This window comes from Paralichthys olivaceus, chromosome 2 (genome assembly GCF_024713975.1).
Source record: "Paralichthys olivaceus isolate ysfri-2021 chromosome 2, ASM2471397v2, whole genome shotgun sequence".
Lineage (NCBI taxonomy): Eukaryota > Metazoa > Chordata > Actinopteri > Pleuronectiformes > Paralichthyidae > Paralichthys > Paralichthys olivaceus.
Window position 1 is genome coordinate 17,672,982 of NC_091094.1, and position 14,154 is coordinate 17,687,135.

At 40.9% G+C, this 14,154-nt stretch overlaps 1 protein-coding gene across 6 annotated transcripts; it reads right to left on the bottom strand.

The window, feature by feature from the left end:
- Window positions 1–387: 387 nt before the first annotated feature.
- On the bottom strand, window positions 388–13,737 carry LOC109629187 (protein polybromo-1-like). 6 transcript variants are annotated; one of them, XM_069539801.1, is made up of 29 exons: window positions 13,611–13,721; window positions 11,324–11,472; window positions 11,097–11,194; window positions 10,841–10,988; window positions 10,561–10,710; window positions 10,054–10,170; window positions 9,907–9,975; window positions 9,727–9,825; window positions 9,561–9,646; window positions 9,383–9,468; window positions 9,067–9,283; window positions 8,277–8,418; window positions 8,027–8,121; window positions 7,655–7,934; window positions 7,316–7,421; window positions 6,569–7,208; window positions 6,230–6,441; window positions 5,931–6,116; window positions 5,645–5,802; window positions 5,312–5,563; window positions 5,080–5,225; window positions 4,621–4,778; window positions 4,325–4,508; window positions 3,882–4,083; window positions 3,292–3,493; window positions 3,034–3,186; window positions 1,962–2,005; window positions 1,474–1,687; window positions 388–803 (listed from the first exon to the last, which is right to left on the bottom strand). In XM_069539801.1, the coding sequence occupies exons 2-29, from the start codon at window positions 11,462–11,464 to the stop codon at window positions 640–642; spliced, it is 4,749 nt and encodes a 1,582-aa protein (XP_069395902.1). In that variant the 5' UTR covers window positions 11,465–11,472; window positions 13,611–13,721; the 3' UTR covers window positions 388–639. The 6 variants fall into 6 exon arrangements, 5 of the variants coding, with proteins under 5 accessions (XP_069395902.1, XP_069395913.1, XP_019942291.1 ...); XM_069539812.1 differs by lacking the exon at window positions 13,611–13,721 and adding an exon at window positions 13,219–13,319 and having other exon boundaries at window positions 8,277–8,467; window positions 11,423–11,472; XM_069539809.1 differs by having other exon boundaries at window positions 501–803; window positions 3,118–3,186.
- Window positions 13,738–14,154: the final 417 nt, after the last annotated feature.

Consider the following 14,154-nt stretch of genomic DNA (forward strand, 5'->3'; position numbering starts at 1 on the left):
TAAACCACATTCTTCTATCATGTAATAAGTCCATCACATTCTATCTTTATTATGAAACACTGTGATTCCAAAAACCAGGAGGTTCATGGTTCGAATCCCAGCTTGAATGGTTGTTTGTCTCTGTATGTTGGATCTATGAGATTATGACATTAACCAGGAACTCATCTTTGTAACTGCCCATGACAAATACATATATAATGTTCTTTCAGGAGAACGTTTCAAGTTGGAAACTCTTGGGGGGGGCACACTAGGTCTCTATAGTTCTTACTCTTAACATTAATTAATCATTCCTTGTCACAGTTAAAAGTTATTAAACCCATAGATTGTTCAATTGATGCATCTCAAACACCATACAGCAGATCCAAATAAGTGAACACAACCAAACTGAACTGTTCACATTTTAATCGTGAAAGCATGAAGGCATTCATCACAGAATGACAGTCTTAACATCATGTACTTAGAACAGTATATCTGAAATGTAAAACAGAAAGAGCAACAGCTTCAACACAGAAAGTAGCTTACACAAATACAAACACATTTCTTTAAATGACAATACAAAGTGAACACTTTTAGCGAGCTTTAACCCTCTTCCTGTCTCACAGGTTTGGGGACAGAGGCTCATAGTGTGGTGCGGGCATGCTACAGGTTGTGCGTCTGACGAACGTTCAGGGTGTCTCGCAGCATCAGGTCACGGAGTCGCCAAAGGGCATCTGCCATTGTCTTGTGGGCGCCCTTGCTCTTCAGCCAGTGGGACGGTAGTCTGCTTTCCTGCTCTTTTGTCAGGCGTACATCTTGTTTTTGAGCTGAAAGTGAGTAAATAAGATTAACATTGAAATTTCATTTGTTTACAATCAATTACCTTCTAAATAACTTGTCAACAACTAGAATGGCATGCATACCTCTGCCAAGGCCAGATAGTTCCCTTAAATTCAATCAAGCTGTACAAAATTTCACTTACTAATAGATTTATTACCTAAAATAGTCCCCTAAACATGCTTGATTTTTTTAAATTAAGATCCATTATGTATTCCCATAAAAATGTAATATTAAGGAGAGTTATTTAAAAATTCCTGGATCTTTGTCTCGATCTAAGCAAAAATGTAATGACTTCTTCCCTGAGCCATACCTCATCTTTCCACCAAGCTTTGAGGTTATCCATCCAGTAGATTTAACGTGATTTTGCTTACAAAACAAACCAACCAACAAACAAAAGGACAGGGGTGAAAACATAACTTCCTCCTCAGCGAAGGTAATGTAGTGAAAATAAAACTGACTTAGTGTGTAAAAAAAAAGAACATTCCAATGTATGCGTCTTGGTCTTTAAGGAGTCCATTACACACAGGTATAACCAAAGAATTAAAAATTGATGCTCACGTTACTTGACTGGACAAACTTGACCCAGAAATACGTACATCTCCAGCTATGTCATCATTGCACCATATAGATTTTGTCACTTGCCAAGTACAAAATTACCTGAGAGGGCTTGGTCCCACTTGCTAATGGTGGAGGATTCTGCAGTGAGGCCCTCAATGTATCTGAGGTACGCTTCAGAGTGAAGCAGCCGCTGAGACTTGGCTGGTGGGGACACAAACATTGGGGTGGACGGTTGCTGGAGTGCAGGTTGTCCCATCTGGCCTTGTCCTGGATATGGTGGTGGAGCCTGCTGCCCTGAGCCTATCAAACCCATCTAATGGAAATAATACATGTTATTTCCCTCAATCAGACGAGTTTACACTGCATGGTGTCTCCACCAGTAACTTGATTTACATGCAGCTGTGGTTTGAGTTCAAAACTTGTCACATCATGGTTGTGTATGGCCTGTGGTTTAGCGCTTTGAGCACCAGGTTTGCATTGTATGTAACTGCTCCAGATTTGAAAAACTAGACAATGGATGTAAAACAACTGAAACTGGATTTTCACTTTCAACATAATTTGCAATCTTGTTGAGCCTAGTAGCTTACCTGGGATCCATGAATGTTTCCATGTCCACCCATACCATTGACACCTGTGGCAATATTCAACATGGAGACATAGTCAAAAAGGTGCAGCAGGTCATTTGATACTGGTTTATATTACAAATACACCATTAAAGTGCAATGCTAATCTACATTAAAACAATTAGGAATGCCAATTGTGGATTTATTAATTGAAATATGAGGTTAACCGGTTTCCTCATTGGAGACTGAATTTTTTTTCAATGACACATAACCAACAGGCCTTTACTTGTAATGACCTGGACAAGTAACCAAACCCCAGTTGATGCTATATGCTCTCAACGCAGCAGTCACCCCCTTTCGGACCTCAGCCTATTGGTTCAGGTATCCCCTCCAGCAAGTCAGATTGGTAGACAGGAAGCAACTGTGTGGCAGGTGGGGTGGCTATGACAGCACTCTTATCAAAGTACAGCATTCCATTTAACCCAGGCATAATGGACAGAGATGTCGGGGAAAGACAGCCCCCCCCCATGTGATGTGGTAGTATGCCAGTCAAACTAACCATGCCTTCAACATGGCCCTGCAGGGGCATCAAAGCTAACCTAAATGCCCCTATCACACGCTTTTAGGAAGGGACAACACAAACACAAAACCGCAACATGCATCAGTCAAGCATGCATTAACAGGTTAATATACTGTTTATGCTTTAACTGAATCACCAGATAATTATGATGGAGATTAATGGTAATAAATGCCACACAGAAGAAAATTGCACAATGAAAACTATTTGGTGCACATGCAGAAGCATTAATAATTTTTTGGTTTAAATCCACAAATGGTTAAAAGCAACCATTCCACTTTATATTATGCATTCAGATAATGACACATGGAGTATATTATGATGTTAAAAAACAATCAGGATTTGATTTAATAAATTGTGCAAAAATGATGTTAGAGAAAAAACAACATTGCAAAATCACAAACATGCTGACATGGGTGAGATTAGGAAACTAGAAAAGGTGAATAAATCAAGCAGTATAGCTTCTTATCCAGCCTTCTAGGGTACACTGGGGGTCCATCTGCATCCATGAGGGGTTACCTGACACAAGCGTCATGCTGGGATTTAGCATCCCCATGGTGATTGGGGGAGGCACCACCCCCATCAGTGCCCCTACTGGGGTACCTGCTCTAGGGGACGTCTGATGATGGGCCCTGTCACGCTCCTGCTGCTCGGCCACTTTAGCTGCTCGCTCTGCAACACAGGTTTGATATTTAAACATTGTAGTCTTTACAAAAACTGAATCACGACTTGAACTGATCAGTATGTCTGTTAAGAGTTAGTGAAAGTTCGTCTAACCTTCATACTCTGCTTTCCTGGAACTCTCAAGGTTCCTCCACTCTGTGCCAACAAGGCGGCTCAGCTCCCCGAAGGAGAAGTCTGGGTGCTGGGCTTTGATGACCGCTCGCATCTCACTGCTGAACAGGATGTAACCGCTCATGTTGATCTTCCGCTTTGAGCCTTCCTTCTTTGAAAGACCTTTCATGGATTTTGGTGTAGACTGAAAAGAAAAACACAGAAGCCATTTAGAAAACAATACCAGAAACCATACTGACTTATCAGGAGGCAGTAGCGCAGTCCGTAGCGACTTGGCTTGGGAACCGGTGGGTGGCCGGTTCAAGTCCAGCATGGACGGAAGTTGGAGAGGTGCTAGATCACCTCCTGGGCACCGAACCCCCGAATTGCTCCCGGGGTGCCTTCATGGCTGCCCACTGTTCCGTGTGTGGTCACTGTGTGGATTGTGTTCTGTGTGTGCTCCGTTCACACTGATGGGTTAAATACAGAGGTCAAATTTCCCCATGTTTGCATGCTGTGTGTGGGACCAAAAACAGGAATCTTATCTTTAGGCAGAATTTTCAATCTGTAATGAAATTACAATCCGCCCTGACCTGTGGAGGAGTGTAAGGCATGATATCCATTTCACTAGACAAGGAAGATTGCATCTGAGGAAGAGACTGGTCCCCTAGCTCGCCATCATCATCACCAAGATCCTCCAGCTCCTCATCAGTCATGTCAGCAAACTTAGCCTCCAGTTCCTCTATTTTCTTGTCCAGCAGAGGTGATGGCTCCTTCTGGGGCACGATGAGCTTTCTGTATAAGATAATCAAAAATATTAAGAACAATTTATCAAAAAATCACCCAAGAAATCCCTTCAGAGAAACAGGAAAAATTGTCATAGTGCATCAGAAAAAAGAGGAAATTGCACCCATCCATCAGAGGAGGACAAATGTGTCTTAAGTGCATGTTTACTTAACAGTCCTTTTCAAGTTTATTGTCTTTTTCTTTCCACCTTCCATGTGTGACACACACATTTGATGTACAGGTTGTTCACCTAAAATAGTAGATTTCATCCTCCACCACCTTCCCAGAGAGTGAAAAGCGCTTGAGCCCCTTAAATTTCTTCATCTGCTTCTCACAGTCGATGTAGCGGCTCTCACAAAGCAACACGTTCTCTTCAGGTACTTCAGTTGGCCGGCATGACAGGTAGTCTTTGAAGGATGACACTATACACTTTCCTATGAAACAAAACAATACAACGCAAATCCATGAACTCCTACCATGACACAGTATTCTGTGAATATCCGTTTGTGGTATTCAGTTCAACCTAATATAATGCGCGGAGGCTACCTATGATGCAAGTCATGGGACAAGTCTCCTCCAGGTTGCTAAGGAACACTTCCTTTTTGTAGAACATCTTAGTGGGCTCATGCTCGGTTTCTTCTGGATGAATGAAAATGGGACCAAAGAAGTAGCCGGCTCCATCGCGCATCCACATTTTCTCAATCCTGTTCAATAAATTAATAAAAGTTTTATTAGATACAATTGAAATGAGATAACCTCCGTATATTTGCACACACTGAAATTATAAACTTCTTATATTTGTGATTGATGAGAAGGTGTTTTCATTAGTGTGTTTAAATAGCATTTATTATTTTAATTGAGAAATGTGCTTTTATATATTTATTATAATTTGAACAAATAGTCAACATTCATCAAGTCTAACCTTAATGTTTTCATCCACTTCAGAGGACAACAACCATTGTGATACACTGGAAGCACCGTGAAGCATAAAGGCATTAACTCTACCTGCCCACCCGGTGGCGCACTAGTCCATGAGATCCTATGTAGATGCAGTCTCCCACTTTGAGCCAGAGGTTGTTGTAGCAGAGCTGCTCATAGTACTGACACCCTGGCTCCCCATTGCTCATATCCATTGTAACATCCTCCCTCTCCTGCAGAAACAAAATTGTTTTACTAACAGTATCCTGCAATTTTGAGTGTATTCATTTATATCGAAATAACCTACTGGCAGATATACCTTGTCTACAACACCATCCATCATTTTGCTTTCATCAGCAATCTCTGTTGGTTTCTCCTCTTGTTTGAGGGCAAACATGGACGCCACACGGACTACAGGGAGGGGTACCTCTCTAGGAACAAACCGAACAGAGCTCAGGGGCATCGTCCACATCTTGATCTTCTTGAAGGACTTGGATTTGGCAGAGTAGCGCGACTCACAAACATACACATCCTCTCTCCTGAAGCCTTCTGGGTGAAGTTTGAAGTACTCCTAAAACACACTCCATTAATATTTGGTCAGCATTCACACCACATCCCAAACAAACATAGAGGAAAAAAATCAAGCATTTACCTTCACAAACATGACCACACACTTGCCCAGAATCTTGCTAAGCGGAGCCTTGTTGTAATAGTCGCTTTTAAAGACTTCCTTCTCCAAGAACTTTCTAGTAGCAAGATGAAATGTTTCGTTTGGCCTGTAGAACCAGCAGCCATACAGCCACTTCTCACCTGCATTTGTCAGAGACGGAAAAAACGTACTGAAGATATTGTACATGGAAAAACAAATCTGCAGAATATAAAGAATACTGATTTTCTTATAAAAATTGATTAATTTATGATTCACACGAGGAACTGACCAGTGTCATCCTGCCACAGGCGTTCAATGTAGATGATATGGGGCTGGAGGTTGGGCTCTGCAGGCTCCACATACACATAGTCTCCCACATGGTACATACTGTCCTTAAAGCTGCAGTCCTGACTGTACGTGCGCTGCAGGTTTGACTGCCATGATCCGCCAACAGAGTCCTCCCTCTTCTCCGCTTCTAGGAATTCGCAAAATACCCAGTGAAACAAGGCCCAAGTTTCAGCTGACACAAAGCATGATGGGATAGAATTTCTATGCACTGAGAACTTAAACAAATATTCAACTGCTTACCCCTTTTTTCTTCTTCCCTCTTGATTTTGTCCTCCTCGAACTCCTTGGGTAACTTCTCTTTCTTCTCCTTTTCCACATCACTGTGCAGATGTTTGGAGGTGTAGCTGAGAGCAGGAGACATTAAGATCTCTCCATTCTTACACAGCTCATCTCTGATGCGGATTAGGAACTGCTGCAGCTCCACAGCATCTTCAAAGATCTCAGAGTCGGTCCTGTAATGAACAAAATGTTTAACAATAAGTTTATTTTTCATTTAATATAATCATTTTGCAATATTAATGCTCCAAGGTGATCCAGTGACTGGTTCTGTTTTACACATGATGGTCAACAGTGCCTCACCTATTCAATCGTCTGGCTTTTTCCAACACTTCAAACATGTGATCCTGAAACACGTCCAACCTCTTGTAACGCCCTCTGTCTACATTCTTCCTGATGATATCAAAATTGAGTAGTGGCTTCTCAGGGTTTACCGGATCAAGGGCGGGAATCTCAGCAAGTGAATCACTGTAGCATCGGCCCTCGTCGTCCTGGTGACTGAGCACAGAAACAAAGAGGCTGCGGATAAGTTCCTGGATGAGTCTTGGCACATCAGGCACGTGGGCGTCCTCTCCACCCTCCAGGTCACGCCTCGTCTCTAACAGCACCCTGTGCAGCACCAGAGCGTCGCGGTAAATCAGAGATTCTGGTTCGTTGTAAGTACAGGCGTTGTTGAACATGAGCACCAAGTCCTCTACCAGCGCGTCCACATCTTGGTACTTATTAGCCAACATGTGGCTCTTGATCTTCTCCATGTCCACAGGTTTCTTGATGGCTATGTAGTAATCAGGGAGCTCGGCACGAGATGGCAGCCGCAGGAAGATGGTGCTGAGACGACGGCCCCGCTTATCGGTGTAGTTCTTCACAGCCTCATAAAGCTCATTCAGCTTTTGCTGTAAGGGTGTTAGATACTTGGACTTCTTCAAAGTAATACTATTCTTTCCTACAATCAGATAAAATGTATTTTATATAATTTGTAACCATCATTTCTGTTTTCATTTGCTTGGATATGATTCATATGAAGAAAAACTGGGTGACTAAGTGACTTACTTATTTTCAACTTTGGAGACATTATGTCATCGTCATCAGTCGCTGGCCCAAGATCCCTACGTCTGTCTTTCATAATCTTCTCTAAGATGTCAGCATCATTGTAGACCTTCAACACAACAGAGAGATCTTCATTCATCAGATGATCATTAGGAGACCCTGGTTTTTGTAAAAAATTGTCGTGGACATTAACGTTCTTACATACAGGCTCTCTGGATAATTTCAGGAGATTAAGTCAGTGTATGTCTGAAAGCAGCTTTACAACATAGGGTTTCCATCCATCTTTGCACCAGTCTATCTAATCCACTCAGGAACATTAAGGATTGAAAAACTCAAGCTTACCTGGGAGCCTTCCTCATTGTAGTGCCGTGCATTGCGGAACATCAGCTTCATATCTTCCACCATTGAATCTTCAGTCATGTACTTGTCTGAGCGAATGTTGTGCTCGATGGTCCTGAGGTCCATTGGTTCCAGGATGACCTTGTAGTAGTCGGGGTAGTCCTTTTTCGAGGGCTTGAACATGAAAAGGTCACACAGCCTTCGACCAGTGCTGGCTTCTCTCGCTTCAGTCACCACGGCAAAGAGAGCTTTCATTCGGTTTTTCTTTGTATTCTTCTTGTGACTGGAAATGAAATGAAAGTCAGCTTCCTTCACACAAACACAAAAATCAATTCAATACAGTGAGTTTAGAAAGTAAAATGTGATAAAGTGCACCTTTTTCTTTTTGTACTACTGGTGTCAGACGTGGCAGAGGAGAGCATGCTGTCTCCATCATCATCATCTCTCTGTAAAAGTTCCTTTCTCTTCATCTAGACAAACAACAAATAACATGTAGCTCAAATGGTTACAATGCTTGTGAAAATGGTTCTTGAGAACATGCACACAAAACCAAGATTTCTCAGCAAGTGCATAAATAAAATCGAGCAAAGATGCACAACAGCGACAAGGGGAAGTTGGGACTGACCTGCTGGATGTGCTGGAGCTTGAGCGCACGCTTGTAGATGGAGGAGTGAGGGACATTGTAACGTTTGGCGTTCTCGAACATGAGCGTCACGTCAGAGTCAATGTGCTCCACGCTTTCATATTCATTGTTCTTCATCTTGTTCCTGTGGGGAGTGACGGGCTCTCACATTTGGGAAGGAGGGCACAGAAATACTGTACTGAACAGTGAATGTGTGTGATGCCGTAGGGGTAGAAAATAAAAAAAAGAGAGAATGTTGGTGAAAGAAAAGAAATCGAATCAATGATGAAAACATGAATAACCCTTTCAACCGAAATATCAATAGTAAAGCACCAAAAACTACTTGATGTGACATGTTTAATGTTTCCGGCGGATAAAAAGAAGATCTAAGACGGAATGCTGCATTTGCTTATTAATCTTGAGAACATTTTTTAAGATGTAAACCCAAATACACTATAGTGCTATATTCTACTATGCAAAGAAAATCACACAATGGTTGTAAAATATTATTTAGGACTTGTTACTAAATAAAGCAACATCTCATATAAATAGATGTTAAACCCATGAGTCAATACAATCATTTCTCAGAGGCTCATTTGCTAAACCTTTCCCTTGGGCAGTTCCTTTAAGGTCGACAACAAATAATCTACTAAAGTGTAAAAAATATATGAAAACATATGACCGTGTTAATAATGCTGTAGTTAATGATACCACACAAATATACAAGAATGTTGAAAATTAAACATGTGACAAATATACACATAGATTCATGACAGGTCTCTTAGTGTCATACTTGATCTGGTGGAGACAAATGGGTTGGCTGATCTGGTGGTAGTAGTCCGGGTAGTCCTTCCTGGAGGGCAGCTGCAGGAAGGGTTCAGAGATCAGTTGACCCTGGCTGTTCCTCGCACCTCGCACAGCTTCATACAGCTGGAAGATCGGGTTACTCATGTCCATGTTAGAGGTCATACTCTCGGCCTCAGACTCCCCCTCGTCATAGTGAACAGACCCTGAGAAATACGGAAAGTAGGACACATCTGTCACATTGCAGCAACGCCTCACTGTACAAAGTATTGTAACCATGTTTGATATTGAGATTAAAGATGTACCAGAGAGAATGCCTTCCTCATCACTTTCATACTGAAGAGCCATGGTGATAGCTGAGAGACGGTCTCCTTGGGCTGTCCTTCTATTCCTGAGGACGAGTGACAGCATTACAAAAAATATATATATATCCATATTTTCTTACTTTCTTCCACATTACTGCCAGTGCTTTTTCCTATTTACCTGATGCGAATGCTGGACTTGATTGGTTCTCCATGTTCCATCTCAGACTTCTTTTGTGCAAAAATCTTTTTAATGGTGTTTGCATCCTGGAACATTAGAGTACGTCATAAAGGTCTGTTTCAAATGCATCATATGTACTGTAAAATATATTAACTTACACACTCACCTTAAACACCTGTGACCCAGGCTCATTATAAGTTTTGGCATTCTTCACCAGCAAATCGATGTCTTTAGCCATGACACTGACACTCCTGTAGTTACCCAACTAACAGCAAATACAGCTTTTTAACATTTCATCAACAAAATGTTGTAATATGGGGGAAAATAAAAATGTTATTTAAGATACCTGAATTTTTTGAGCGATGATTTTCAGATCAATTGGTTCCTTGATGATGGCATAATAATCTGGGTATTGCTGAATGAAAAAGGGAAACAACACATCAAAACCAAGTCGCCCATTTCACTGATGGTGTCATACGGAATGTGTTTGTACCATTTTGGAGGGAAGCTTCTGGAACAGCTCGCTGACCAGACGTCCAGTAGGCTCAGTGTAAGACACCACGGTGTCAAGGAGCTGCTCGAGGACCTCTTTCAAACAGGTAGGTGCACTCTGTCATATGTATTCACACAGGTCAGACAAGGAAACACAGTATCATCCTCAGTCACACACTTACGAAGTATACACTGACAAACCACCAAAATTAGCGGTCAGCATAGTTTTACATAACGTCCCCTCAAAATAAACCACTTATATTAAACAAAATAAAAAATGGAGTTCATTATAATTCACTTATACATGTTTACAAAACACAAGAGAGATAAGTGTTATTACCATGGTATAAAGTCAGTGTACAATGTTAAGCTTTCATCCCACTTTGAATAAACAAATTATTTATATATTACTATGCAAATGAATGTAGCAAGGTGCACACTGCACATTGATGGATCTTATTTGCAGTATGAACTGAATGAAATCCTAACAAATGAAAATAAATGTCACCTCATCCTCAGTGGTCCCTGCTGGGTTGTCTTGTGCGTCGTACCCATCATCATCATCATCATCATAATCCCCTCTCTGAACAAATTCATTCTTGGTCCGCAGGTAGAGGTCCCACAGCTTACAGGCTGCCCTGTACTCAGGACTGTCAGACTACACACAAGCAATACGCAGTATATTCATTTAGGTGCATATCCTAAGTCATGTACAAATGCTAAATAGCTGTATGCTCTTTATTAAGACATACACATGCTCTTACTTTACAATATATATTTTTTTTTACCTTGTAATATCTTTTAGCGTTATTAAACAACAGCTGAAAGTCACTGGTGAATTGTTCAACATCATCGTACTCCTCCATCTTTAATTTCTGCTGGATTTTCATCATGTCAATCGGCTGAGACACCACGTGGTAGTAGTCTGGTTGATTCCTGGAAGAATTTGTGAATTGTCTGTGTTAAATAACTTGACAGATATCAAAGAATTTCCAAGATGTGATTATTAGCACATATCTAATGACCGCTTGCCTCTGTCCTCACCTTCGTTTAGGGGCTCTGATGAACAGCTCACACAACATCCGGCCCTGGTCATCCTTGTAATCTCTGATTGTGTTGTACAGTTCATGACATACAGCAATCTGCAAAGTAAGGAACAAAATCTGAAAAATATCCACACCCCTACCTATGTCAACCACTGAATCAATCTATGTATAGTTGAGTATAATTCTGACGATTCACAATACAGGAACTCAAATTTGTAAAATTACAGGATCCACAGTCGGTATGTTTGAGGTCCTTCTCCTCTTTCTCCCAATTGAAGACACTAACGCTGAAGTTTGGCTATCGTCAAGATCTCCTCCACTCACACTGCTAGAAGGGGATGTAGCCCGTCTCCTTTTTAAGGCCATGGCGAACCCTAGAAGTAGAGATAAATACAAGTAAAGTAACAAGTATCATTACATGGAAAATGCACAATAGCTTAGATTGATGCTATAAAATACAGAGCCCAACCAATTTATTCTTTGGCTGATAAAACTAACCCTAACCCCTAAATGAGCCTTTCACAGACATATCAGTATTGTTTATGTTTACCAAAATGAAAACTTTTATTTCAAACAATGTAGAAAAGATTTGAATTTATGTTTACATTTAACGTAAAGAAAATCATGTCTATTTTCTTGATCCAATTTCTATATATTTTGTTGTAGTTATGTTTTTTTGTTTATCGTTGGTTAGGTATTTTAAAAAAAGGTTTATGGTTAAACTGTAAAATATCAAACTTAAGTTACAATTCTTTGTCTAAAGTGTTTGATTTAGGAAATTCTTTACTCCCCAGTATCGGTATTGGATTCTGCCCCAAAAATCCATATCAGTTGGGCTCTGATAAAGTAAACACACTTGCTAAATGTTCCAACAGTATTTAAAGTATTTGTATAAACTACAGAGACTGGATTTTAGTTACACAAGTTGGTGCCACATGCCGCACCCTTTCTGAAGAGTGGTGGTTTTCTTTCCTGGTTGCCCACAGAACAAGGGCTCTAATTTTATACTTAAACCATTTTGATTGTTAAAATGTGACCAAAGAGCAAACATTATACCAGCAGTTAGCTCTCGCAGCACTTGTTTCTCCTCTTGAGTGCTTTGCTTAATGTGTGTTTGTGTGTATGTGTGTCTTTGGCTGTCAGAAGCTGGCTACAGCAAGTATAGCCATACTTTATGGACAAATCATAGTATTAACATTTATGTTTGGGATCTTTTCATATTGTGAACTGTGATAAACAACATTGTTGTCTAAATTAATGCTATCATGCTATCGCTCAGTTCGATTCCTTCCAGGAGGTCTGATTCACATACATGAGGATACCAGCTGAACATGACAGTTCTTACCAGGCAGTGAAAACAGATGGACACTGAGTGAACAGGAAACTGTTACGTGGTTTTGCAGCAGTTATCCTCATAGTGATACTGTGTTTTCATCCCGTCTCTGGTGTTTTGATAAGGTGAACCTTGAGAGTCTGCATCACATGAGCATGATGGACATCTTCTCATAACTTAGTGATGCAGATTAATATCTGCTCCCTCCTATTTAGTATAATACTGAAATGCTTCTATTGTACTTTTTGGTTTAGCTGTCAGCATGTGCGTTAGCCCAACAATCTTCTCTGTCAACAGATCCATGTTGTAATGAACTTGTATATTCAAGTAAGGACAACTGAGGTTTATCGAGTTCATTTCTTTTATCCACCACAGTGGACACCAAATAGAAATTGAGTCATCTTTATCAGACATCTGTGCAGGATATATTCATCAAACTCACATTTATAAAATATTTAGCCATTTATCAAGTCTCTGTCAGTCTCTGCTCATAAAGAGTTTAAAACTACAACTTTCACAGTGAAAAAATCAGTCTTTAAATTCAACAGAAATAATAATTTACCATGATAAATATGGATATGGACAAATATGTGAATCTTTATCATGATGTAATTCAGCTGTAAATACATTGTGATGTTTGGGGTGGGGGGGGGGGGGGGGGGGTTGTCATATTTTATCACAGATAAAGAAATTACTGTAAATCATTATTGTTGTGAATTTGATATCCTAATTAAATATTTAAGTTTAAGACCATTAAATGTCGATTTTGAAAAACTGCTCAACTCACAGCTTCACCCAGCAGCTGGTGTAATGTGGGTTTTTCAGTGTACAGTGTTCGAATCCCTCCAGCTGACTGTCAACACCTGGACTGATGGATTTCTATCAGCAGTACTGACATGTCTGTGGGTGTGACTGACCGCACACAGCAGCGGCAGCGAAGCTAACACACAGACCGGCAGCTGACCACCCACCTGACCGCCTGTCAGTCACTCAGAACGGCCAGGTAGGCAAGCGCGGCGCGGCTAACGTTAGCTCCTTGCACCGTTAGCCTCCAGCATCAGTTAGACACAAAGACATCACCGCAGCAGCCGCGAACGTCGCACAGAGCTGCCGCTAAACACAGCGACGACCCCCGGGGAGAAATGTCGGTGTGACCCGGCGACATGTTTGAGTTCTTACCTTCAGCCGCACGTTACCAGACCCACTAAATATTTACCATCAACAAAACCAATCACTTATCGATTTTATACCCAGACACGGGTGTGAAGCCAGCAACGGTTTAAACCACATATTCCGCCTGAGCGCCTTCACAATAAAAGCCAGTAGGATTATTAACGGAGTTAAAACGTATGATTTGATGGTGTAGTGATCATTTCCCTGCGTGTCCGTTTAACATAAATTAAATTTGAGTACGACGGCGGCAAAACTGTGACGATCTCAATGTTTATAAGTTATATTCACGCCACAGTTTCGAGATAAAAAATAACGACGTCGCTAAAACACACTGAGTGAAACGCACTTCCGGTTAGTTGGTTTTAATTTGACTGTCTGCCATGGTGAGGAAGAAGAGGAGAAAAGAACAGACAGTCTACTCTTCGTCACAAAACAGCTTCTCACTGATCTTATGGTTTCTGCTGGGTTTGGTTAAAAGTGTGTAAGATCTATATGAAAGGGATCTATCGGCAGAAATTAAATATAAATGATGTCACTGCGCTGCCAGACT